General features: G+C 39.7%; 1 protein-coding gene across 1 annotated transcript; it reads right to left on the bottom strand.

Moving 5' to 3' along the window:
- Nucleotides 1-6,461: 6,461 nt before the first annotated feature.
- On the bottom strand, nucleotides 6,462-24,966 carry SLC7A9 (solute carrier family 7 member 9). The gene is made up of 12 exons (XM_065416684.1): nucleotides 24,862-24,966; nucleotides 20,978-21,125; nucleotides 19,365-19,607; nucleotides 18,191-18,316; nucleotides 17,767-17,866; nucleotides 15,057-15,101; nucleotides 12,104-12,227; nucleotides 10,698-10,801; nucleotides 9,849-9,945; nucleotides 8,848-8,997; nucleotides 7,914-8,088; nucleotides 6,462-6,526 (listed from the first exon to the last, which is right to left on the bottom strand). The coding sequence occupies exons 1-12, from the start codon at nucleotides 24,964-24,966 to the stop codon at nucleotides 6,462-6,464; spliced, it is 1,482 nt and encodes a 493-aa protein (XP_065272756.1).
- Nucleotides 24,967-26,748: the final 1,782 nt, after the last annotated feature.

The following is a 26,748-nucleotide window of genomic DNA, read 5'->3' as shown; positions in this document are numbered from 1 at the left end:
TCACTTTGTGTATTCGTTCCCCCCGCCACCGATTGTGAGAGCACACTTGACTAGGGCGCAAGCCTCATCGGCTACCTTTCTGGCCCATGTCCCTATTCAGGACGTCTGTAGAGCTGCACATGGTCATCGGTCCACACGTTCACCTCGCATTATGCGATCATCTCCCAAACCCGGGAGGACGCCAGGTTCGGCAGGGCAGTGCTCTGTCCCGAGTGTCTGTGAACTCCTACCCACCTCCAACAGATATAGCTTGGAATCACCTATTGTGGAATGCACATGAGCAATCACTCGAAGAAGAAAAGACAGATGTGTTGCTCATGTCCATTCCACATCCTGCCTTCCTTCCCTGCTGTCGGAGTTGTCTGGCAAGAAGGAACTGAAGATGGGGGGAGCGCCCAGCGCCCCTTATACCGCGCCATAGCGGTGCCACTCCAGGGGTCGCTAGGGGCGCTCCCCTACAGGTACTGCTAAAGGAAAAACTTCCGGCACCAGTGCACGTGGCGAGCATGCACACCTATTGTGGAATAGAAGTGAGCAACACATATCGAAGAACACCAGTTACGGAAAGGTAACTGTCTTTTCCTGCATCAAGTCTGCATATGAAAGTTTCAGCCACACCACCTGTACTGGTGCGAGTTCATTCTGTGAGAGTGTAAGCTATGTCAATAGCGTTCTTAAGTGATGTTTCAATATTGGATATTTGCAGGGTTTCCACATGGTCATCGATGCATACTTTTTTGAACCATTATGCCATTATTGTGGGATCCAGAGCTGATGCAAACTTTGGGAAGGTGGTCCTGCAGTCCCTGTTGAAATAGGATCTGCAGGAAGTGGGACTAAGGCCTGGTCTACACTACGAGTTTAGGTCGACTTTAGCAGCGTTAAATCGAATTAAGCCTGGACACGTTCACACGACGAAGCCCTTTCTTTCGACTTAAAGGGCCCTTTAAACCGGTTTCTTTACTCCACCTCCGACGAGGGGATTAGCGATAAAATCGGCCTTAGCGGGTCGGAATTGGGGTAGTGTGGACGGAATTCGACGTTATTGGCCTCCGGGAGCTATCCCACAGTGCTTCATTGTGACCGCTCTGGACAGCACTCTCAACTCAGATGCACTGACCAGGTAGACAGGAAAAGCCCCGCGAACGTTTGAATTTCATTTCCTGTTTGCTCAGCGTGGAGAGCACAGGTGATCACGCAGAGCTCATCAGCACAGGTAACCGTGATGGAGTCCCAGGATCGCAAAAGAGCTCCAGCATGGACCGAACGGGAGGTACGGGATCTGCTCGCCATATGGGGAGATGAATCAGTGCTAGCTGAACTCCGTAGCAGTAAACGAAATGGCAAAATATTAGAAAAGGTCTCCAAGGCCATGAAGGACAGAGGCCATAACAGGGACGCACAGCAGTGCCGCGTGAAAATTAAGGAGCTAAGGCAAGCCTACCACAAAGCCAGAGAGGCAAACGGAAAGTCCGGGGCAGAGCCGCAAACATGCCGCTTCTACGCGGAGCTGCATGCCATGCTAGGGGGTGCAGCCACCACTACCCCAACCGTGTGCTATGACTCCCTCACTGGAGAAACACACAGGGAAGCGGGTTCGGGGTACAAGGAAGATGAGGATGAAGATAATGTAGATAGCTCACAGCAGCAAGGAAGCGGAGAAACCGATTTCCCCAACAGCCAGGATATGTTTATCACCCTGGACCTGGAACCAGTAACCCCCGAACTCACCCAAGGCGTGCTCCCAGACCCTGAGGGCACACGGGGGACCTCTGGTGAGTGTACCTTTGTAAATATTACACATGGTTTAAAAGCAAGCGTGTTTAATGATTAATGATTAATTTGCCCTGGCAATCGCGGCCAGTACAGCTACTGGAAAAGTCTGTTAACGTGTATGGGGATGGAGCGTTAAGGAGAGCTTTCTCCCAGATCGCCGATGAAGGCTACCAGTCATACTGCACCGTCTACTGCCAAAAGGCAATTAGCTGCTGCTGTGTAGCAATGCAGTACCACGTCTGCCGGCACCCAGAGGACATATGGTGACGCTGAGCTGAGTGGGCTCCATGCTTGGCATGGTATGTTGTCTGCACAGGTAACCCAGGTAAAAAGGCGCGAATCGATTGTCTACCGTTGCTCTGACGGAGGGGGAGGTGCCTGACGACATGTACCCAGAACCCCCCGCGACACTGTTTTGCATCATTCAGGCATTGGGATCTCAACCCAGAATTCCAATGGGCGACGGAGACTGCGGGAACTGTGGGATAGCTACCCACAGTGCAACGCTCCGGAAGTCGACGCTAGCCTCGGTACTGTGGACGCGGTCCGCCGACTTAATGCACTTAGAGCATTTTATGTGGGGACACACACAATCGGCTGTATACAACCGATTTCTATAAAACCGGCTTCTATAAATTCGACCTAATTTCGTAGTGTAGACATACCCTTAGTCTGCTTACAAGTCATGGAAGTGAAATACATGGCCGCATCTAATCAAAAAAGAAGAAAAGGTTACATACTGTAACTGTGGTTCTCCAAGATGTGATGCAGATGTGTATTCCATGACCCACCATCTGCCCCCTCTGCATCGGAGTCTAGTCTCTGGGCATTTGGTGCGAAAGAACTGAGGGGGATCAGGGTGGCACTGCCTCATACAGCTAGAGAAGGAGCTATGACCACGAGGCGCAAGTACCATCCCTTTATGGTACTGTTAGGCAAAATTCTCCAGCTCTGGTGTGCTGAGCTTGCATTCACCTGAATCACATCTCAAAGAACCACATTTACAGTACATAATCCTTTCTTCTTATACGAACCCCTGTTCTTTCTTTGGTCAGGGAGTGGGGTAGTGGCAGACCACAATCTGCTTCTGGGCCTCCAGTTCTCCAGTCTCCTGCTGCAATTACTTTGGATGCCATCCTTTTCAGGTGTATGTTTCTGTGGAGGGGGGAGCCTCTTCTGTCAGGACTGCTGATTCCCCCTGAAGAATACCAGTTACTTAGTCTTTTGAAACAGAGACATTGGCTTGGCCCTCAGACTCTAGATTAGTGTGTAAAAATCCACTGTGACAGCTGAGCCTACATCAACTGTCAGAGGAGCACCCTCAGTCCTCTGCTCCTAAGGGAAGCTTTAGCACTCTGCTCTTGGGCAGAAATTAACTTGCCTTCTTTCGGACTGTTTTCTTTGCCAATCCTTATCTCAAGGGAAATGGAGTTTGCAGCTAGATGTATACATCTCACTTAGTCGTTGGTGGAACACTGTTTCAATGGGTTTGTTCGCCTACAGGTACCTAACCTCCCCAGCTGCTGCTTCCCACTCTTCTGAGCCTGTGGCCATGAGATGGGATGCCTTTTCCTGGGATTGGAGTAAGGAGTTTAGATATGTGTTCCCTCCTATTCTCTTACTACCGAAGATCAGGACAGACAAAGCAGAGACCTTTCTCTAATCCTTCCCCAGGTGATCACAGAGGAGTTGGTTCTATGAACTCTTAGCCATCTCAGTGGGCCAGAGTGTCTCTCTCTCTCTCTCTCTCTGCCCAGACTTACTTTGTCAAGGTTCAGCTCCCTTCCACGACCTAGTCTTCATGAACCTCACAAGCTGGAGGGTGAGTGGTCTCTGCTCCTAGCAGAGTATTTTTCCTGTGACATTGCTAAGGTCTTGCTGAATAGTCAGAAAGCTTTGACTAAGGAGACATACTCCAGAATCTGGGTAACCTTTTCTGACTGATCGTTCTAGAAACAGATTTCTTCTTCCTCCTTTTTTCCTTTAGAATATATCCTAGTGGGTTTCAACAAGCTATGTTCCGTCAGAATACAGGTCTCTGCTTTTAGGGACTCTTGGAGGGTTTGCTTCCTTGGGATCCAATGCATACGCTACCAAGTTTCTCAGAACCCTTGGCCTAAAAACCCAATTTCAGAGCCATTATCCCTCAATGGGACCTTCATGGGTTCTCCCTTCAACTGCTGAGAGATATAACCCTGGAACTATGTGAACTGTCATGATTACCCTACTAGTTACTATTATTTCAGCTTGTGTTGGGGGATTCACATTCCTTTTCAACCCTGCTTATCTGCAGTGTTTCTAAACAAGTGAGTATTTCATTTGCTTCCAGAATTCTTTCCCAAGGAAAGTGTGCTACATAAATGAACCATTTGTTCTATCCACCTTTTACCTGAACCTTTCTTCCAGCCTCAAGCGCACTCTTCACACTCTAGATGTAAAGACAGCTATCAAGTTTTATTTGCTGCTACTTGCAGTACGTTGAAAGTGCATGTAAATCTGACTTAGTGGGTAGTTAAATCCCCTCTGCTTTCAGAAAGGATACTCTGCCTGTCTACTTCTTGGTTAGGGAGAGCAAAAGCCATGGACCTCAGGAACTGCAAGACCACCACCTATTATTCACCTCATGTCTTCATCAGTCACTACTGAGTGGACCTTGAGCCCTCTGTGGAGGCAGATTTTGGATGCTGCATCTTGTAAAAGCCCACCTCCTTGCTTAGAATATTTCTTGCATTGTCTGCTTACTGTTCCATACTTCCAGCAGGATGGAAGGAAAGGGAAACAATCAACAAAGGAAATTTACTCACTAGTTAAAGAGTTTTCCAGTGCATGCCTACAACCCTCACTTTCTGTTTTCCTTGTCTTTTCTTCTGGGGATTTCCAGTTTTTGACCTACCTGACAGGTTGAGGTTGGAGTCAGCCTAATATGCACATAGGCTTTCACTATGCTTTGCCTCTGTTTTTCCTGATAGATCATGCTATAAATCCTTTCAGCAGGATGGCAGAAGAGGAGGGATTCTGACAAACTCCTTTACTGGTGAATGAATTTCTCTTTATTCACCACTACTCTAGCTGAAAATAGTTCCTGATGTAAGCAGAGTCAGGATAAGCTCTACCCTGACATCTGGTGGTGAATTATGGTGAGGGTTGAAAAGAACTTCAGGGGCTGACCTTGTTTGCATAGGCACACCTACCCGCCTAGCCTGGGACAACAACAACTGAAAGTGGTTACTTTGGCTGGTGTGGGATCCCCAGTTTCTCTGTTATTGGGGCAGGAAGAATAAAGTGGTGTTACCCTGATTCGGTGAATCAAGGCCAGTGGAACTGTTGTATGACAGAGAGACTCACCAGTAATTAAGTAGCACTTGCTAGACAAGGGGCATGGGTTACAAAACCCAGTGAATTGAGAGAGGATGGGGACAGGTATTTGTACCTGATGGTATGGGCCCCCTTTGAGGGCTTGAAACACCAATTGCACCACCTCCTCTCTCCACTGTTGAATGTCAGAGCTAACTTTGATTCCATTAGGAGTCTAGTTACAGGCTGCTGAGCTGAATTCACTTTGGGCTAATGGTGCACCAGCACTGTGGCTCCCCTACTATGAGCTGAAATCACTAAGAGCTGAAATCACAAAAGAGCTAAAGTTATTAAGAGCTGAGATCACTGAGTGCTGTGTTTAAATAGTGGGGGAGCCTGAAGCTATATTGCTAAGCGGCTGGCGGAGCAAGTTTGTGGGGACGGCTGGAGGAGCAGCGAGCAGCGCGGAGCCTTGCGGGGACAGAAGGAACGGCGAGCAGCTCACAGGTCGGTGAGCGGAGCCATTTGCGGAGACGGCTGGAGCGGCTCACAGGTCGGTGAGCGAAGTGGACCAGCTCGTAGAGCAGAGCTGTTCGTGGGATGGCAGGAAGTGGACTGGCTCGTGGTGAAGGCTGCGGAGGGCCGGCCGGCCTCGGATCACGTAAGGTGCCCCTTAACACCCTGCGTGCCCCCTTTTACTCTGGGGCTGCACTGACCAGGGACAGAGACTTTGGGGGTTGTTGGACTTTTGGGACTTTGGGTGATTTTTGGGTTGCTGGATTCAAGAATCAAAGGGAAAGGACACAGCCCAATTTGCTGGGGTGGGTCTTTTGCTCCTGGTTTGTGTTATGAATCCTGTTTGTGGTGTTTTTCCAATTTAATGCTAATGTCGTCTACCTCATGTTATTAAACATTTTCTGCTACACTCAAACGCCGTGCTTGCGAGAGGGAAAGTATTGCCTCCTAGAGGCGCCCGGGGGGCGTGGTATGTAATTGTCCCAGGTCACTGGGTGGGGGCTCGAGCCGGTTTTGCATTGTGTTATTGAAACGGAACCCCTAAATACAGAACCCGGCCTTTGTTGCTGCCAACTTAGATGGGTAGAAGGGTTACACTATTATGTATGTGCAATCTGCTAATCATATTAGCAGAGTAGCAGTCAAAACAATGAAGCCATCCAGATCTAGAGAGAATTCCATGCACAGAAAACTTCTGTTTCTCATGTTCTTAAGATAATATTGAAAACATATTTATAAATTATAATTGTTGCAAAAATAAAACGGCACATCAGGATGAAAAAGTCTGAATTTAGCAAGCATAAACATTTAAACTATTCAAGCTGCCTCACAAACATTATAGTACTTAAAAATAGACTACTGGAAATCAAATCCCTTTATTCAGGAACTTTCTCTGGTGGAACAACTTCTAGAAGCATCTGAAGGTACATGGTGATGGGCCCTGAAAATAAGTTATTGTGGTTAGAGATGTTTAACACAAGTTTGGCAATGATAACTATATAGTTTAATTCAAGTTTACACCATTTCAATAACTCAGTGTAATGTTACATGCATAAGCATTTATTTTCCCCACTCTACAGACGGGGAAGACAAAACTTGCCTATGACCAAAGAGTAAATTGGTGGTAGATTTGGGACATAGGTTCTGAAACTGCAGCACCCCCTGGCTTGAAGTGGTTTCCATCATATGCAGGGTTTATAGTTTGGTTCAATGGCTCTTAGCACCCCCATGTACAAATTGTTCCAGCACCCCTGATTTGGGATGTGAATTCAGAAATTCCAGGCTCCCAGTTTTGTGCTCATTATAGTAGACCACACTGCCTTTCATTATGTAATATAAAGTAGCTTTAGTTTTGTGGACAGATGGATTTTTTTTTTTAAGGAATACCAATAATGTTGTGGGATTTATATCCTTTTAGAACCAGTCCAACTTTCCCTTTCAGTAGTGTCTCATTGCATCTTCCATCTCCCCCAGAAAATAGTTAGGAATTGTACTTTTAAAGAAGACTGTAAGTCACTTCATAAACAGACCTGTAAGGGCACTGCTAAAACATAATCATTTTCCTCTCACTTGCACACTGTGGAAGTTTGAATGCATGGTAGCAGGGTCCACATGTCCAATCAGTGCATGGCAAACTAGTGCACTGTATATTTACGTCTCAGCTTGCTGCACACTAACCCTCTGTACACAAGCCCTAAGGCTGTCATTTTAGTTTCCATTTCATGCTGTTAATTTTGTCTTTGTTAGACTGATTGTGAAGATACTAAATCTTGAAAGAGATCTGAGTGCAAGGTAAGTGCCAGAACAGAAAATAGCTAGGTGTATTTAAAGTCACTTCAGTTACTGGCCAGGGCATTTCCAATTTATTTCGACTTCTAAATTACCCAGGAGAATTGAACGGTTCAAAATTTCACCTTAAATAAAAACAAGAGTTAAAAGGATATTGCCAGTGGAAACTTACGGTAAGCTATTTTATATAGCCTTTGCACTGATACACTGGTATGTATCACTTTTCTTCAAAGCATTTTATGAACTAAATCTCATCAAATCTTATGTTATCTCAATTTGTACGCAGGAAAAAACTGAAGCAAAGATGTAATGTGCTAAAGAGCTTGAATTAGAATTCAATAGCTCCTAGCAATTTTTGCTATGCTTATATCAAAAGATCATGCCTTTCTCTCAATGTAAGTTAGATGTAATGGTTGACTATAATGAGAATTTTTACTCAGGGGAGAAAGGAGTGGTTGCTACATCTTAGAGGTATCCTGTTGTATGCCTTATTTAATGGAAATCTTTGTTTGCAAATCACCTGTAATATATATACTTACTTGATATTTTTTGAGCCCAGTTGAATTTAAAATGAATGAAAAGGACATAAAATATAAGTCCTCCAAGCATAAATAAAACACAGTAGAGATATGCCCATTCAGGTTCACTGATGATTGGCGCCAAAACTAGTAAAATGGAGACTATTGTCACTAGGATGGGAATGACGATAGGTATCTGTAATAGACAAAGCATAAAAGTATTTAGCAAATTCTGTGGCCATTTTTTCTTCATATTGCATACGTTTACTACATAGCTTGTTGAACGTGAGAAGTTATTTTTACCTCGTTTCTGATATTTTTTAAAAAAATATTCAGAAGAGAGTTCAGGAAATTAGTGAAATGGTTGAGAGGCTCAGCAGCAGCAGAGGGTCAGTTTGGCTATGTCACAGACCAAGACCACTCTGGCTATGCTATTGGTCCCAATGCTAGAACTGTAATGAATTCATTGTAAATCATAAACCTGAACTTCAGTAGGATGAACTCTCCAGAAGGGTCCTGCCACCAACTCATTCTGACCTATCATGGTCACTCTGGTTGAAGCTTCCCACCCCTTCTTCATTATCTGCAGCTAGATTTCTTTCCTTTTTCCCTCACCCTTTCACTATGGCAGACAGCAGAGGTGTGTCAGTATGGACAAGATGCCAAGACTTGTACTTCTCTGACCCTCTGCCTGTCTCTCTGTTCGTTCTCAAGGGAACAGAAAAAGGAACTATACTAAGTAGTAGTTTCCTGGGACAAAATGATCTTCAAAGGAAAGGGATCAACTTCTCCAGTATGTTTTTCAATATTCCAAACTCCCTGGACAAGTCCATGCCTTCTTGTTAATGGGGGTGGAGGAATACCAGTAGTGGAGAGCCACTTTTCTTACCATCCTGAGGTCCACGATTGGTTCATTTTTATTATGTTTAGAAATGTGTTCTAGTACTGAACTTACCTTGATTGGTCTTTTGAGCTCTTTTCTTGTAAATCTCATAACTATGAGTGCAAATACAGTCAAACCATAAAATATCCAGACGGCAAAACTAAAGTAGTTTATGAGTGTATTAATGTCTCCAGGGATGATATAAATAATAGCAATGGCACCCTAAAAATAAAATATGAAAATTAATGTGGACTTGATAAGACAGTCGGTGTAGCAAGGAAGAATGGCGCGCTCACTTTTATGGAGGGCACAGTTTTACATTCAAACTGATCCCATACGCAATGAGTGTATGTGTTTTTGCTCTGCTTTATGGTGAAGATTCAGCAAAAATTCAGCATACTTGATACCCTTTCCTGAGAATGGCCTGATCCTGCAAACATATGTGCTTAATTTTGAGTATGAGTAATCCCATTAAAGTCATGCTTGAAGTTCAGTATGTGCATAAGTGCTTGCAAGATATGTGCCAACACGATACAAATCTTCTTTCCTGCTTGAATAAACCTACTTGCTAAGCATGATGAAGTGTTTGTATTGATGCTACATATATACATAACAAATCTGTCAAATTTATGACACCTATTTTACAGGCCATGAATGTTTGCAGGAGAAAAAATTCCTAGATTTCTTGTCTTCACAGAAACCCTGCAGTGAGCCAGTTTGACCATCAAGATAATTTTACTCTACATAGCTGATTTTCATTGTCAGTACCCTACTTCTTTCCTAAAACTGAAAGAGTTGCATTTTAACATTCCAATTCTATGAACTTTAAAACACGGAGAATCTGCATCTGGTATGGAGTTAGATTCAAGTTGATCTGTTTTTATGTATTACATAGTCTTTTTGATGTATAAAAGAATATTTCAGCTATTTCCCTGTATATGTAACTACATGTGCATGAAAGTATGTGTAGGGATAGCATTGTGTCATTTGAAGAGCCAATGTAACTTCACATCTGAGTATTTTAGATTTTTTTAGCTGAAAGTTTTATTTCTTTGCTTAGCATTCATACTTACATAAAATATGATAGCAGGTGCTGGGGTGAAACGTTTAACACTAATGTAAGACAGCACCTTTAGCATGTGCCCTTCACGACCTGCTACATAAACAAGTCTGACAAAACAAAAACACGTTAAGCTGGTTAGTGGGGCATCTACACAGATTCAAGTGGTTCTATTTTTCAGATATCTCCAAATACTCAATATTCTTCACAGAGTGCCATTTAACTATTATCTATCTATCTAGGCTATATCTATATATGCTTCTCAAGTGCATCAAGCCTAATTTAATATTTGCTAGAGTGTAGGGAACAATCACACTGGTTGTGGAGGAGGAATTATAACTGCTTTCAAAACAAGTGCCTAACTCCATTGAGCACAGAAGTGAAACTGGTTAATTAATTCAGAGAAAACCATTGTTTTCCTCTCCCTTAAAAAAAATTCATCACAACACTTTCAGCACAAATGTAATTTCACGTTGTATGATTTTAGGGATTTAGAAACCTTGTGAAGTATGAGGTTTTGCAAACCTCTCAAATATTTGTACACGCACAAAACTAGTTAAAGTTATAACCTCTTTAATTTTTGATTTTCAGGTGACTGTTTGTTATTTTTAAAGAACTGTTTTTTAGCTGAAAGAAGCCTGTACTTGTTTACAGGCATTTTAGGAAAATGTTTAATCTCTTATTTTCTAACTTTCTCAACCTTTCATAGCTACTGGTCCTTGCTGAGGATGGGCTACATGACTAAGTTTGCAGGTATTTTGTTCAATCACTTGTTTAAATTAAACCCTAGACTTAGAAGACATTATATAACTTCTTTCTGTAAATCCAATTATGTATTCTGCTATTTAGAGTTAAAATTTACCTGCCAGCAGTAAAACAGGTCCCATTGGCTGCTCCAATTGTAGAAAAGGCCACAAAGAGAGGAACTATCCAAGAAGCTGGATAAAGGACCCGATCACCAAATGTCTGGGACCAGAGGATTAAAATATAGACACATTAATATAACATCTATCATTTTTCCACTTTGTAGTGTGTCCACTGGTGTAGGAACCAATCAGATATACAGTAAATGAACTTTAAAAATATATTTTACCTTTCAAAAAAATCTATATTAATATAATTTTACATAGCTTGCTTTTATCCCAAATTATTTTGCAAACTATATACAATAATTATTTCACCTACCATTCTAATGAAAGAACCTTGAGACTACAACACAATAGTTGTGTTGCTATGACCCAATGCTACTATACAGCAATTTAAGACAAGAATCTAAGAGTATCATATCCAACTGAAAGTAGAGGGAATTTAGATACTGAACATGTCAAATTGGAATCTGATCAAGATACCAGCACTAACATCCTTACTTTTGCTAAAAGTGGCATCGGAACTTAAATATAGGTGAGTCTCAGGGCCTCTCATGTGTCTTATCACCAATGCCCGCTATCACTCCTTCCTAAGTACCCTATGTTTTCTGGGTAACCTGCCATCCTGCCCTGACCTTGCTTAGCTTTTGAGATCAAATGAGATATTTCTACAGGCTTATATTCTCAGTGTTGATCCAGTTTGATCAATTTACTAGTAGCTGATGTAATACCATTGATATAATTTAATAATATGTTGATAGGGACACTCAAGACTAGTAATCCTAAAATCAGATTACCTAGCTGCGTTTTAAGTAAAGTATGCATGCACATTGCATCAATCTCTGCTCTGCAGCCATTTTTGTGAGTAGGCAGGATATTGAAATATACCAGAATCCAGCTCTCTAAAAGCAAGAGTCTGTTTGCCTGTACAACGTTCATTGGTACATGAAGTATTTCTGCATGGATGCTCCTCTTCACTGTGCTGTGCATGCAGAATGCAGCGTGTCATGAATTGTTTGTTTTTTCCCCCCCCAGAACTAATGTAGAGATGGATACAACCAGGGATTCAGATGTTTACCAGTGAAAATAATTGTCATGTCCCCCTCACTAAGCATTGTGGAATAAAAGCATCACTAAACTGCAAATACACTGAAGATTTCCTGTAGAAGATAAGCTGTCTCATGCATACTAAATTTTCACTTTCTACAAACTAATTTCAAAAAGATACTTTTACCTCTGTGACATAATTAAAATATTGATAGTTAAAAAATGTACAATGGTACTGAAAAATTCTTTCCTGAAAGCCAAGAAAGTTAGGATTTTTTTATGATTTGGACTCAGCCCTGCAACAAAAATAGTGTCTCACTTGGTACTTCTAATCACAAAATGAAAAGTGGCTTACCACAGCGACCGCCTGGGACTGCAGAAGTTCTGTTGAAGTCATTATTGTGAAATATGAAATATTAATCAGAACATAGCAAACTGAAACCAATGGGATTCCAATGATTATAGAAAGTGGTAGATTTCTACAGAATGTAAAAACATAGTATCAGCATTTCTAAACCACTAGGCAGTTTTATTATAATGGACTGTAGGCTCTTTCCTGTTTTAGTTCAAATTTAGGATTCTAAAAAAATCACAGATATCTTAACTAGTAAATATTGTATATGAATCATTGTGTTAAGACTGAAGGATCGCTGTTCAGGACAATCACATTTTTAGGAATTCAGTACCTGTGTTACTTATGCTATATCATGGATGATTAAAATTGAAGGAATTTTTAAAATTTAAATTCCTTTTTCAACATTTATGCTATTCTCATTTTTCACTAAGCTGAGTAAAGTGAAATTCCAGTTGGGTATTCCTGGTGCATGTACTTTCTAGTTCTCATGTAATAACATAGTAGCTATTCACTCATGGGATTGAGGCAAAGGTGAGTCACAACTTCATACAAATTGGATCTGACTGTACCTGACCCACGTGTATCTGGCAGAGCAGATCAATGCTCTGTGTGCTCTGACTAGAACAATATGTTATATTTACTGGATTTTCACAACTGCCGGGGAATGGGTAAATCCCCAGCCCGCCCTGTTTTTATTTCCATTTAACAACAAACCACATTTAACAACAAACATTTTTGTTCCTCTTACAATTTGATAAAATTTGTTTTTACAAATTCTACATTCACAGGTATTCCTTTTTGCAGCCAGTACCTCAAGTAATTCATACTGATGGCTCCTCCTCTTTCCACAGGTGATTGGCAGGCAGCTGATGAGTCAGAAGAAAGGAGAGTCCCCTTCCACAAGGGCAGAGTAGTGCTACTGTGCATTGAGCCTAGTTTCTGTTTTGCCTCACGCATGAGGAGCATGATGTGCAGCTGCTAGCAGGGACTTTTTTTAGGAAGATGCATGCAAAACCATGGGTAAAAATTAGACCTTATCAGCTGCTCTTTTTGCAGTGGCCAGTAAGCAGATACAGAAGCACCTATGGCCTGAAATGCCTGGGCATGTATCTCTTCCACCTCAAGACCCAGCTGACTGCTGAGTCTAATAATACAGACGTCTGCTACTTTTTTCATAAACAGGTGGTCTCTTATTTCTGACTCGGCTCACAGAAATAAAAGTAAAGCCCTCCATGTTGGCCTCTCCTGGCACCACAAGCACATGAGTTTTTCCCCACATTCAGACATCCTGCTGCTGGCTCCCCTCTGATGGTGCCTTCCCCTCCCCTGTGCCTTCATTGATCTAGAGCTCGCTTGGAAGCGAAAGTTTCCACAGCTGCTGCCTTTCTCACTTGGCCTAACTGCAGAGGTCAGTCCCTCTCTAAGGACCACAAGAACAAGAATCCCTGTGGAAAGTGGCCACTCTTTGAAGCCTGAAAGCTCTTCCTTTCCAAAAGAGTTCCCTACCCCCTCAAAAATCTTGACTTCCCAAGCATGTCTCAAAAGGAAAGGATCCTGCACGTACTTGCCCAGGTTCAAGCATTTGCATAGGGAGGATAATATTCAATCAACTGATTACCACTGAGACTGTTTTTTGTAGTGCAAAAATGCAAAGCATCTTGAAAATCATCAGTTTCTCAGTGGATTCAACAAAGTAAAAGCCCATCAAGACCAAGGGACAGGCTCCCTCTTGGGCAGGAAAATTGGGGAGGAGGCAGCCTCTGTAAACAAGATTTACATGATCATCTGGAAGTGCACTTAAAGTTTAGTAAGCATATGGATGTTGTTGCCTTATCTAATGCAAATTTTGGCCGACACATTCTAAATTCAACAATCCCGTTTAATCCGGTATATTTTTAAAGAGTCTTGGCACAGAGGTTTTTTCCATCCTAGTTCAGCTGATTGGTACTGACATTTAGAGTCCACTCATATGGATTACTGGGGCTACTTGCTGCAGAAAAGGGATTTGTTCCCTATCTGTAAAATTGGTCTCTGGGAGAGTAGCTCCAGTAGTCCATATGCCCACCTAGTTATTGTTGTTCCACATAGATGGTGTTGGATGATAACCAGTTCTGTTAGTGAATTAATTCTAGGGTAGTCACTCTCCTGGTTCTTCTGTGTGTACTAGCAGCAGTGACTTCTTGTGGTGGGAGCCTCTTCTTTTTCTGTACTGGCTGCCTGCCTGTCAATCACCTGTGAAGAGAAGTCAAGGTTACTAGACTTACACTTTGAGAAACCCATTTTACAGGTTGGGAAGAAATCTTTTTTTTTTTTTTTTAATTGTCATTAATGTAACTATTGTGCACTCTTAAGATTTTCTAGAAGAGACTAGGAAGATAGGAAGCTTGATGTATGTGTCTCTAGGCCTGCGATTACTTCTGAATGAACTTTTGGTAGTTTCTCTTGACTTTAGCACACAACTTCTCACTCCTAATGGGAATTGTGTATGCACATTGAAGGGAATGATATAGTCTGTATTCAGGCAATTTTCTATACTCTAGAGGGGCTTTCCCCACTATTTATTTATTTCTATAATAATAAGATTGAAACCTCCCTGACATCCGTGTGGATGCTAATCAAAAATTAAATACTCTATTAAATCCAAAGTAGCAGTCAGCAAGGGGATGGAAAAGAATTAATTAGCATGCATTCTCTGTACTCTTTGCATTGTAAAGTCATGGAAAGGAATAATTAATTAGAGATGATTCAAAAGTATACAGTAATCAGTGTAAAAAACAGAATAAATGCTAATGAAATTATTCCTTTGTGAACAAGCACCAAAACTTCTGAGTGCCCAGTTCTTAACCAGAGGGAGAGTAAAATATGCAGCTGCTATTAAGACTTCTAATGATCTGATTGTGGCATTAGAAATTGTGCCTTTCTTGTTTTCTAGGTTATCTTTTGGTTGTCTCACCTGTAAGGATTTTTAAGTTCTTCTGTAATGTAATTGAGTTGATTCCTGCAAAAAATCCATTAGCAGAAGGTTATTCGTAATCAGATCCTGAAATGCCAAATTACTTGAAAGTCAGGTCTTTATTTCTGACATCACTGTTGCTGCTATTCAACCTCTAACAAGAAAAAAAATGTAGACCAGGTAAGCTCCTTAACTTAACCAAAGCATATGACATGGAATTAGATCTGGGTTCTATACCCAGGTCTGCCTCTGTTTCATTATATGACACTGGACAAGTCCCTTAACCTCTCTGTGCCTCACTTTTCTCATCTGTAATATGAGATGAATAATGTCAATGGCATTGCAAGGTTTAGGGGTTTGGATTTTTTTGTAAGTACTTTGAGTAGAAGGGACTGTAGCACAGTGTGGTGTTAAAGTGTATTGCTCAGGTAATGTGTAATTGCCAAAGTGTAAGAATCTAGCTAGAGTACTGCCAGTACGTCAGACAGACAAATTGCTTGGATTAATGGCAGGTTTTCAACAAAGCTCACATGCCACAAGGCTGCTTGTGACCTCCACAAGTTCTGGAAAACGTGAATCTTTTCTAATATAAACATTTGTACACCAACTACAAACCTAAGTGCTAGGGTGACCATATTTCCCAAAGGGAAAATGGGATACCCCCAGCTGTTCGCCCGAGCCCCTGCATGGGGCTAGCATCTCCACTTCCCCCTCTGCATGTTCCTCTGCACCGCACCCCACTTTTTTGACAAAAGTGAGCATTTCTCCTGTTTGCTCTTGCTAACCGATCGAGTCAACAAGAGCAAATGGGACAAATGCCCACTTTTGCACACCAAAAAAAAAAAAAGTTGGAACGGCCGGGACAGGGCTTAAAAAGGAATGTATGGCCACCCTACTTAGTGCCTTAGTGCAAATACTATCATTTAGCAATTAAATAATGCAATTTATATAATCTCTTATCCACAAGGCTTTCATGAAAACTTTTATAAAGTTTTTGCAACCACCAGAATGACAAATTTAAAATATTCATTTTCATTAGACTGTGTTATTTTTAAACTAGACTGTTTTATGCTCATAATTGTAGAAGATTGACACAGGTGTGGTTTTTTATGCTTCTGTGATTGATAGAAATGTGAAAAGAGTTGGCAGTTATCTACAGATATTAGAGACCAATTTTCAAACCTGAGTGGCTAAAATTAAACCTTCAATTCAATATTTAGGCATCTAAATAAGCTTTAGGCAGTTAGCTAAACAACTGATAAATAACCTGACTTTAGGCATTTGAGTTTGAAAACTGAACCTTGAAAGATTAAGGTCCATATGCAGCAAAGTATTTAAGCATGTGCTTAAAGTTAGACACATGAGTAGTCCCTTACTCTGGTGCTTAAAATTAAGTATGTGCTTAATTACCTTGCTGAATAGGGAGCTAAATAAAGACTTTTCAAGGCTGAGTGAAAACAGTATTGATGTGTCACAGCTGAGTCAAGAAAAACAAAGCCTGCATTTTTGTAAGGTCCCTGAAGTGGAGGTAGCCCAAACTGATGCCCCAATCCTGCAAGGTGAATCATGCGCACAGACCCCTGCTCACCTATGGTTTTCCTTGCAGGATCAAGGCCTGAAATGTGTAAACCCCTTCCTAGGAATCAAAGGAGATGAAAATGTATCCACATTGTTTTAATATTAAACTTAATATTGTTTAATTAAATATATTCAGAAAGTGTAGACTTCTTGGGTGGTTAAAATAATTAAGTATTGGGAAATACTATTCTGTAGTTTTCTGTTGGATAGTGAAGAAATAATTTTATGAAATAAACCTATAAGCATTCAAATTTAATATATTTTAAACATAAAGCAGTCACTTTTAGCTAGGGCTTTGGAGTTCAGTGGGTAAACAGATGTGGGAATATGGAAATTTGTTTTGGACACTGGAGGGGCTCCCTTTTTTTTTTGTTTTTTGTTTAATACAAGAGAAATGGAACATGAAGTAAATAGTAATAAAAGATGAACCACATGGGCTGAAAAATCCAATGCGTTTTTCCCTAGTTCATATCAAAAACGTATACATACACAGTCTATAAATATATCCATAGCCACATATATATTTGGCACTAATAGATTGCCCATATTGGCAATCGTTACAGAGGCGCTAAGGACATGAAAATCTGTAGAGATGGTCCCACCAGAGCAGGATTGAAGCAGTGTATAGAAGCTTGCACTATGTGCTACTCAGGATATATCTGTTCATTGAATTAAAAGAAGATTCAGTCTCAAGTGCTAATCAGTCTGACATATTTCTTGAATACTAAAATTCACACAACTTCAGAAAAATGTTTTGTATGTGATGCTAGAGTGAGGAGGTTAAAAACAAACTAAATTCCAAGTGATATTAGGGCAATGGCTCAAATTTCTGAATGGAAAGAATGTAACTTTATGGTCCTACACTAGCTTCACCCCCACAGTATCTGAGCACCTTACACCATGTATCCTCTTGTGGTCTAGTCGGGTATCTTCCCCCTAGGGCATGGTGCTTTGTTTCGTTTTATTTTAAGGTGGTAGTGCTCTTTTTCCAATGCTCTCTACAATTATTCTCCATAACAAGAAGTCAAACTTCAACTTTCCCAAATAAGACATTTAGGTGAGTTTTACAAGAAGAGATAAAATCAGTTAGACTCTTAAATAGTAACTGATAACAGTAATAAAAAAATCTTACCATCCATCATAGGCCCAGAGTCCATTATAAAATGCCAAACTGATAGAACCAGCAGAAATTTTAGCATCATTGAAAGAGTTTTTAAAATTTTCTGTTTTTCCTGCAAATGAAGCAATTGATACTGAACTATGCTGAGGCAAAATGAAACAATCACCACTGAATGAAAGCAACATTTCATGATCAAATTTTATTTTGTATAGCACTTTGACAGTTAAAGTGAACACTTAAATAGTATTTTTTTCCTAAAAGACAACAGGGCAGTCAACGGGATCTGGTATCAAAAATATATTAAATTAGAATAATCTGATCATTGCTTGTTTGCTTTGTTTTTCAGTGAATGATCCAGTAGCAAGTCATGGCAGAAACAAAAGTACTCTCTAAGTTACTATCTTTGTAAATCTAAAACCAACAAAAATTAAATTACCTTGTGCAAGGAGAACAATTCCACTTACAATAATGATTATGACAATGATCATTTTAGCAGCAGTGAAAAAATTCTGAACATAGCTCCCCAACTTCACACTCAGTGAATTCACTGTGGTAATAATCACTAGGGGAAATAAAAATGATATTTTTCAGTTTAAATGCCATAAATCATAGCACTATAATAATTGAGTTTAAAGACACATTCACAATATAATTTTTTATCTTCGGTTCAGACACCCAAATATGTATATCTTGTTTCTTATATTGATTTGTAAATTCCATGTAATTATTGCAATTTCCTGCATTTGATGGATTGTTCTAAAGAATGAGAACAATTTTCTGAAACTGAGGATTTCTTGGCAGTCTCTCTTGAAAAATATTTTTAAAAGTTGGGATAACTTTGGGATCTATTTTTAAAAGTTGGGATCTAGAACAGTGGTTCCCAAACTTATTCCGCCGCTTGTGCAGGGAAAGCCCCTGGCGGGCCGAACCGGTTTACCTGCTGCGTCCACAGGTTCGGCCGATCGCAGCTCCCAGTGGCCGCAGTTCGCTGCTCCAGGCCAATGGGAGCTGCTGGAAGTGGCGGCCAGTACGTTCCTTGGCCCGTGCCGCTTCCAGCAGCTCCCATTAGCCTGGAGCAGCAAACCGCGGCCACTGGGAGCCGCTATCGGCCGAACCTGCGGACGTGGCAGGTAAACAAACTGGTCCGGCCCGCCAGGGGCTTTCCCTGCACAAGTGGCAGAACAAGTTTGGGAACCACTGATCTAGAAAATATAAGCTTGGACCATTTTTTTCTTTTCATTCTTTCCTAGAGATACACATGCTTCTTAGCTCATACTCAGTAATAGGGTGTATAGATAACTGCATAAGGAAGAAACCTGATTGTTTAGACCTTCTAACCCTAGAAGTGAAGCTTCCTTTAAGTTAAACCCACCCTTTCTATCAGTGTTATGAGAGACATTAGATATATTAGGTATCAGTCATCAAGTCTAGCCCTCTTCCAATGCAAAATTGTTCCCACTAATACAGTTTTCTGTATGGTTTTCTAGTGATTTATGCATACTAGGTTTTAATAGTTAAGAGATGAGGCTCCTACTTTCCTGGAAAAAATAATTCATGAACGCTACACAGTTTCATAACTCAGTCCCCTTTAAAAAAAATAGAGATCTTACCAATGGCAGCTGCTGCAAGACACTTAATGACTACTACGGGTGGATCACAGCCTGGATAAAAAGGAGCTGAAGCATATTCTGCAAAGCTGAGACAAATGATAGCAAATGAACTGGGTTTGATGACCAATAAACTAGTCCAGGAAAACAAATATGCTGGAATAGGACCAAATGCTTCCATAAGGTAAGGATATTCTCCCCCTGATTTTGCGATCATTGTGCCTAGCTCAGCATAACATAGCGCACCTGAACAAAAAGAAGAAATGCAGTTAATAGTCAAGTGCTTTTAGTTCATACACTTCTTTAAGCTATGTTTGTTTTTAATTAGCTCATTAAATGTTATAATTAATATAAAATTAAGGAAATGGCTATAAACACATGCTATATTTCATTATATTTGTATAACATCATAAGTAAATAGTGACCGAATTTTTAAAAAATTATAATTTGCCAAAGGCAGTTCCATAAGTTAGAAAATTATTGAAAACTAACAAGTCACTGATTAGATCTTATAGTTATGAGTGCCTAATTTGAGACTATTTTTGCAGACTCAGTTTGTAAATAATTCTTGCTAACAACTATGTTTAGTTGCTTAGAACTGAATGCAATATTCCAGACACAGGTGCCTCCAGACTATGTAGAGGAGAGAGTTTTACTTCCTCACTCCATGATGTCTGTATAATTAGTTCAAAATTGCATTGTATTTTTTGCTTATTTATTGCATTACAAACTCATGGCTAATTTGCTTTACATTATAACAAACTCATTTTAAATTGTTACATACTCAGAATTTTAATCTATAACATGAAACTTACTCCTAACCTATTCTTTTGGATTAATTTCTTGTTTTTTAAACCCTTTATTATATTGGACTTTCAGGTAGTTTATGATATTTTTGGCAAATATTTCTATTTTAGTTTTCTGTTTAGAAACTCAGAATTCTATTAGGAAACAGCAGACTAAAGGAAAACTGCACCCAATACTGGCTCAGTAGTTTGAAAACTCAGGGGGGAAAAAGCAGCACAAGTCACAAAGCACAATGAGGAGTTGCTTTCAAATACAATTGGCATTTCTGAGCTTATTGCTCATGGATGGCAACTTGCTGAAAGTTGCATCACTTTTGCTCAGAGCCCAACAATAAGAAACTATAAATTTATGTCCAGTTTTAATGTTTAATATTTTATGTAAATATTACCTATTTAAGGCCAAATTTCAAAAACTAGCCTCTAATTTTGCACCTGCAAACAGGGCTTTGTACAATGAAATTGTGGAGGTAGGTATGCACTGTGGGCCTGCTTCTGCTCCCATTGAAATTACTGGGTTATTTTGTCATTGACTTCAATGGGAGCAGAATATGTCTTGTTTGTGCTCCCATTTGGTGGGATATGCAAAATAGGAGGCTAGATCTAAAGGTCAAGTGAAAATTTGACTTGTACAGTTTTCTTCTAATACTTAATGTTCTTTAAACTGCTTAATTTGTGGCAAGTTTTTGCCCAACCACTGAGCACAGTGGCTGGCTAGCATTTTGGTTTGATGTGAGCAGAACCATCTAATTTTCATAATGGAATACAAGAGTAAAACTGGAAATATAAAGACTTTTCCTTTCTTTTGCTTACCTAATGTAGAAAGAATTCCGCAGGCTGCCCAGATGACTAAACAAGGCCCCACAGCTCCAACATTGGCAAGTACCGACTTTGGAGAAATAAAGATGCCTGAGCCAATAACTGTACCAACAATAACGCAGATCCCACTGATCAGGCCCACCTTGAAATAATGAGATATTCCAGTAAGGTAACAATATTAACTTCTTGTGCTATTATGCTGTTAGATGAGAGAGAGAGAACAGTCACCATTAGTAATTTTTCTGGCATCACACATGCAGCTTCTGTTTATTGATCTATTGATAGACATGCACACGTAACTTAACTGCATATCTGCTATTTTTAAGACGTGTTCACATGCCATAATACAGCATAATGGCCACCTTTCTCAAAAACACAATTAATATGACCTGGTGTATCTAAAGATACAATAAACTGAAATGGAAAAAGACAACAGTAGACCTCAATGATTGTTGGCAAATATTCATAGGCCATAGATCACTGCTATGCAAAATAGTTTTGAATTTATTCATCAGGCTTGTGTTTTTAGAATAGCCCTGAAATTGCTTCTGTATTTTGAGATGCTTTTTGTTTTAAACAAGACATATGTTGTACTCTGTTTCCTAGTAGAAAGCACACATCACATTGATAGTTGTCAGCATTCACTGAAGAAAAACAGGGCCATGCTGAGGGAAAATAAAAAATTAGAGAGTTGTGCTCAGTTGATGAGAGTAATTAATTAGTTACTAGTTTGTGGAATCAGAAACCTACATGGTTAAAATTCTAAGAAGCCTGATCAGATCCTGATCAGACAAGACATAGATATTAGTTTTGGACAGTGGAATTTACTAACTTTGCTCTCATTTGATAGCAGAGAGGGCACTATAAGGGCAGGTAAACGTAGAAGTAAATATTTGAAATATTAACTATTATATGATCTTTTGCTTGCCCCATGACTACTGGTTGCTTTATTGACAAGGAGACAAGCAGAGGCAGAGCCTGGCTAATATAGGTTCCCCCTCCCATGGAAATTTGATAATTTGTCATCATTCTAACTATTTCACAGCAGATAATTATGGTAGAAACATGGGACTGTGAGCAGATCTTAAGCTGAGTGCCACTACATTTCTCTACAACTCTGATCTGTCCATTAAACACAATGCACAGCAATCCTATTCCTGATATCCATAGTTGCTACTTTCAGACCAAGAATATGTTCGGTCATAATTGGGTAGGATTCCATTTAGTTTCTGTATCTTGATCATGCTATTGAAGTGGAAGATTTTTACTCATTTGGATTTTGGCCAGAGTCAACAGTTTTGGTGGATAGTTAAGGAACATGCAGTCCTAACATACTGTTCCAGCATGCCTGTTTCATGATGTTCAGGGCCAAAAAAACTCTTTGCAGTCCTCTTAATAGAAGACAAAGTGAATGGAAGTAAGTGAGAACAAAATGCTATTACAGTTTTCATTATATTGTTACTGTTGTCTGCAATAAAAAGCCATGTGTGAGATCCTGTGATGTGTTCCAAATATTAAACAGACATACTGGCCAATACTGAATTTTTCTCACATTGCAGTATTTCAGGATTATCTCTGGTTCTAACAACTGACAGTCTATAATTAACTTAAGGATAATGATTACAGTGCACTTTGCTTATGTGTTTGCAGCATTAAAACTGAACCTATTAACTGCATAAGTTACAGCTTACAGTGTGCCATGCATTCACCTTTATCCTTACTAACTGCAGTTATGTCTTCAGTGTGGAGCAGAACAAACAGATATATATATTCCTCTCTCTAAAAGAGCACCTCCATGTCTGTTTGTCATGTGAAACTTATTGCACACCTACTATTAAATGATTTAAGTACTGTTTGGAGTATTCTAATATACATCATCAATTTGTAACCATTGACACTAGAAAAATGTGTGAGTTGAATACTGCGGTTTCTGTATTAGTGTGCAGCTTCCTGGTGTTTGAAGCAAATAGCCATACCTTTGCTAAATGCTAATCTTGCTTGAAGGATGCAAGTTGCACGGTACCAGGCTTGTTACAAGTTTAAGGGTCTGACCTTGCAAAGAACTGAGTGCCCTCAACTCCTATGAAGTGGACAATGGAAGTTGAACTTACTCAGCACCTGGCCAGTAAGGATTCAGAAAATGAAAGATTCAGTTCCACTGTGTGGTCCTGTAAGTGTTTTGGTATTCTGTGCTGAAAATCTGATCCCTGTAAGGAGTTTCCAAAATACTCTTCAGTGACTGTCAGCTGATAAGAACTCAAAATGGCTGCTAAATAAAGAATTACACCCTTTTCTTGTTCCATGTGGGGTCTCTCTCCTCCCTTTCATGTTTATAGTGGAAGTTATGTACACACAAAATAGTGATGATTAGAACAGTTTTCTTCATCATGTTGGAGGTGCTCTTTCTTACTCTAAAGTGGCCTGAGATACAAGTGTAGATTAAGATTAAATGTGACCCTGAGCCACCAGAAGTTAAGGCACCCCCCAAAAATCAAATCTTCCCCATGGGATGGGCTTCTTCCACTTGCCCTGTTAGCCACCAATGGACTTTTGGTTTCTCATTGATATTTTGATGCCTCATGCTCCCTCCCACCACCAAACCTGGATTACAAACATCTCTCTCGCCTGTTGAGATCCATGAGATATTTGAGACGAGTCAGAGAAGCTTTTTTGAGAAATTGGAGGGGATATTGTAGTTTCCTCTCAAAGGTTAGAGAACACAGTGTATAAATACATATTAATTGAAATAAGTGCACTGAAAACATGTGAGCAGTGTAATTAATGAGAGCTTTACAGGTCAGAGAGGTGCGAGTGACAAAAATGTTGAATTCTCCATTTTCTTCCATAATGTTCTGGGATATTCTCTATGGCATCGGCTATTTAAGATCCTCACAAATGAGGATGAGGAACTGTGATACATGACAGTATGGGTAACATTTTCAAAAGCAACTAATGGAGTTAGGAAGGCCTAAGCCTACTGAAAGTCCAGGGGACTTAGGCTCCTAAGTGGCTTAGCCACTTTTGAAAAGTTTACCCTATATGTTACTGGATCTGTTGTGTGCCACTCACCAAATTTTTAAGTGGTTTTCAGACTTTGAGTTAGATAAACAACATTTTTTTCTTATAATCAATGGGAACTTTGATTTATGACTAGAGCTGGGAGACAGCAATTTTTGAGACTTCAGAAGTTTTCCTGTTCCACATCAGACCTAAGACCTTATACATTTTTTAGAGAGAAGAAGGGAGAAAGAGTCACCTAAATAGACAGTAGTCTGGGATGTGGGAGACCCAGTTTCGAGTCCCTTCTCTACTTGATTTGGAGCAGGGACATGAACCTGAGTCTCCTACACCCCAGATATGTGCCCTAAACACCAGGCTGTTCCGGGGTGTGTCTTTTTCAATCTCTTGTGTTGGAGTTGTTCCACTTCATATCAATAAATATTCATTGTGTCAGAGAGAGAACTACTATATAGTCAAATGACTAGAGCTTTCACCTGGGATATCAGAGAGACAGGTTCAAGTCTCCACTACAAATCAGGAAGAGAGGGTATTTGAATCTGGGTCTCCCACATCCCAGATGAGTGCCCTAATCACTAGGCTATTGGCTATCCTGGGGTGTTTTCCCCCTATATGAGCTTGAGACAGTTTCCCAGCAAAAGTTTTATCAAAAATGGATACATTTCCGTGAAAAAATTTGGTTTTGATGAATCAGCATTTTCTGCCAGAAAACGTTGTGTTAGAAAATTCTCAACTAGTTCTACTTATTACTAACACAGAAATCAACCACAACCTCACTGAAATACTTGTGCTTCTCTGTTACATTTAGCATTGCTATACAACCCTCTGATTAAGGTAAATATTTTAGAAAACATTCTTGCCTCTTTCTGTAGATTCATAGTTTTGGACTCTTTACTTTGGATGGATTGTTCATCTCTTTCCCTGTTAGTCTTTCCCTTTCTTTTTCTCACGTTTTCTTCACCCATTTGGCTTATTTGATGTTAAGATATCTATAGATATTAAACAGAACTAACAAATATTTAGCTTTATTTTACTATTGTATACAATCAGATTAATATACAAATATGAATTTGAACATTTTACAAAAAAATAATCTATTTTTCCTCATAGTAGTAAAAACTCATTTTTCAAAAGGGTAGATGCACAAACTTGTGTATATTGGTACATCTCCTTTTCACCTTCAATTACCACCATTAACAGTTAGATGCATAAATATTCATTTGTTCAAGAATCATGCTAATTGGATACTCAGACTAGGTATACAAATGTGGACTAGGTTGTTTCCCAGAATGTTTAAGTAACGTATTTTTAACTGATGAAGCAAGTTGCAATTTAGGAGAGATCAGATTCTGGTACTCCCAAACCTAGTCAAATAAAAATCCCATCTGATTCTAAATCTAAATTTCTGGAAACCAAAATGTTGAAGATAATTTTGCAGTTGTAATTTAATACATTTAGTGCATGATGTTTTAACTACCCACATTTCTTGGTCAATGTTTTGTATATGGTGAATAATACTACTTAGCAGTTCTGTAGTACTTTAAATATAGGGTGACCAGATGTCCCGATTTTATAGGGCCAGTCCTGATATTTGGGGCTTTGTCTTATATAGGCACCTATTACCACCCTCCCTCAGCAGCCCCCCCCCCCTTCTGGCACCCCCCCCCCCGTTCTGATTTTTTTTATACTTGCTGTCTGGTCACCCTATTTAAATGTTCAAAACACTGTGCCAGTAGTAACTACTTCAGCTCAATGATCCAAAAAAGTTTTTCATGAGAAGGTGTTAGAAATCAAAATAATGCCTCTGCATGTGATTACCTATAGCAGCAATGTCTGTTAAGAAACACTTTGTCTGCTAACCTGATGGTCTGGTTAAAAAAAGCTCCAAATAAGTGTAATTGACCAAATGAAATAGTCAGGCTTCAATGAAAATGTTGCCTGCATAAGGATTGCAGGACTTGGGCCATCAGATTTTATTATAATTCTGTGCCTTACTCCCTATCTGAGAGAGAACTTTATTGAGAATATTAGTCTAAAACATTGTTAGCAATGTGTACTTACCTTATTTCTTTATATTTGTTTGTCATAAATCTGGCCACAGAGCTCTTTGTGTAGCGTGTTTCTTCACCGCTCCAGTTAGATTTAAGATTTAATCAGCAGGGAATGTCCATGTCTGAAGGCTGAATATCAGAAGAGGAAGAATCTTAAGTACAGAGGTTATAGAAGGTAATTATTAAACAAATGTGTAGCCAAGAAGCTTTGAGATATGAATCCAAGGTAAACCAACAACCCAATTAGTTTATTTGTAAAAACCTCATTGGTTTGATCCATTTCTATGTACAAATTGTTTCTATTAATGTTTTGCCAGCATCTAAGTATTTTATTACATAGTGAGAATGACCTGAGATTCTGGTAAATTAAGGGTGTTTTTTTTTTTAAAGTGTCAAGGTCTTTCTAATTCATAAACTTTGGGGAAAGAAAACTTTGGAAGTGATTATTTTACTATTGTGGCCACTCATTGTTTACTATGCTGAGTGAGTTCTGCAGATAACTGTATCCCATAGAAGTTGTTCATTTATTTTGTCTTTGAGGTTGGAGAGTGTTAGCAGAAGCCTTCCGTTTTTTCATTAAATTTAAGACCGCTGAGTGGGCAGGTTGAATTCTTTTCATTCATAATTCCAATTAGATTTTTCATTTTTCTAAATGTTTAAACCTACTTTTATGAAAAATATGATCTTTTAATTTTT

This window comes from Emys orbicularis, chromosome 14 (assembly GCF_028017835.1).
Source record: "Emys orbicularis isolate rEmyOrb1 chromosome 14, rEmyOrb1.hap1, whole genome shotgun sequence".
NCBI classification, from domain to species: domain Eukaryota; kingdom Metazoa; phylum Chordata; order Testudines; family Emydidae; genus Emys; species Emys orbicularis.
The sequence above is the reverse complement of the archived record's forward strand: the minus strand, read 5'-3'. Positions and strand labels throughout refer to the sequence as shown.

Coding starts and splice junctions, on each gene's coding strand:
- SLC7A9 (XM_065416684.1), bottom strand. CDS start 24,966: ATGGGTGAAGAAAACGTGAGAAAAAGAAAGGGAAAGACTAACAGGGAA. Junction 17,867..18,190: donor AATTGTTCTCCTTGCACAAG/GTAATTTAATTT, acceptor CTTCATTTGCAG/GAAAAACAGAAAATTTTAAA. Junction 8,089..8,847: donor AGCTCAAAAGACCAATCAAG/GTAAGTTCAGTA, acceptor TGTCTATTACAG/ATACCTATCGTCATTCCCAT.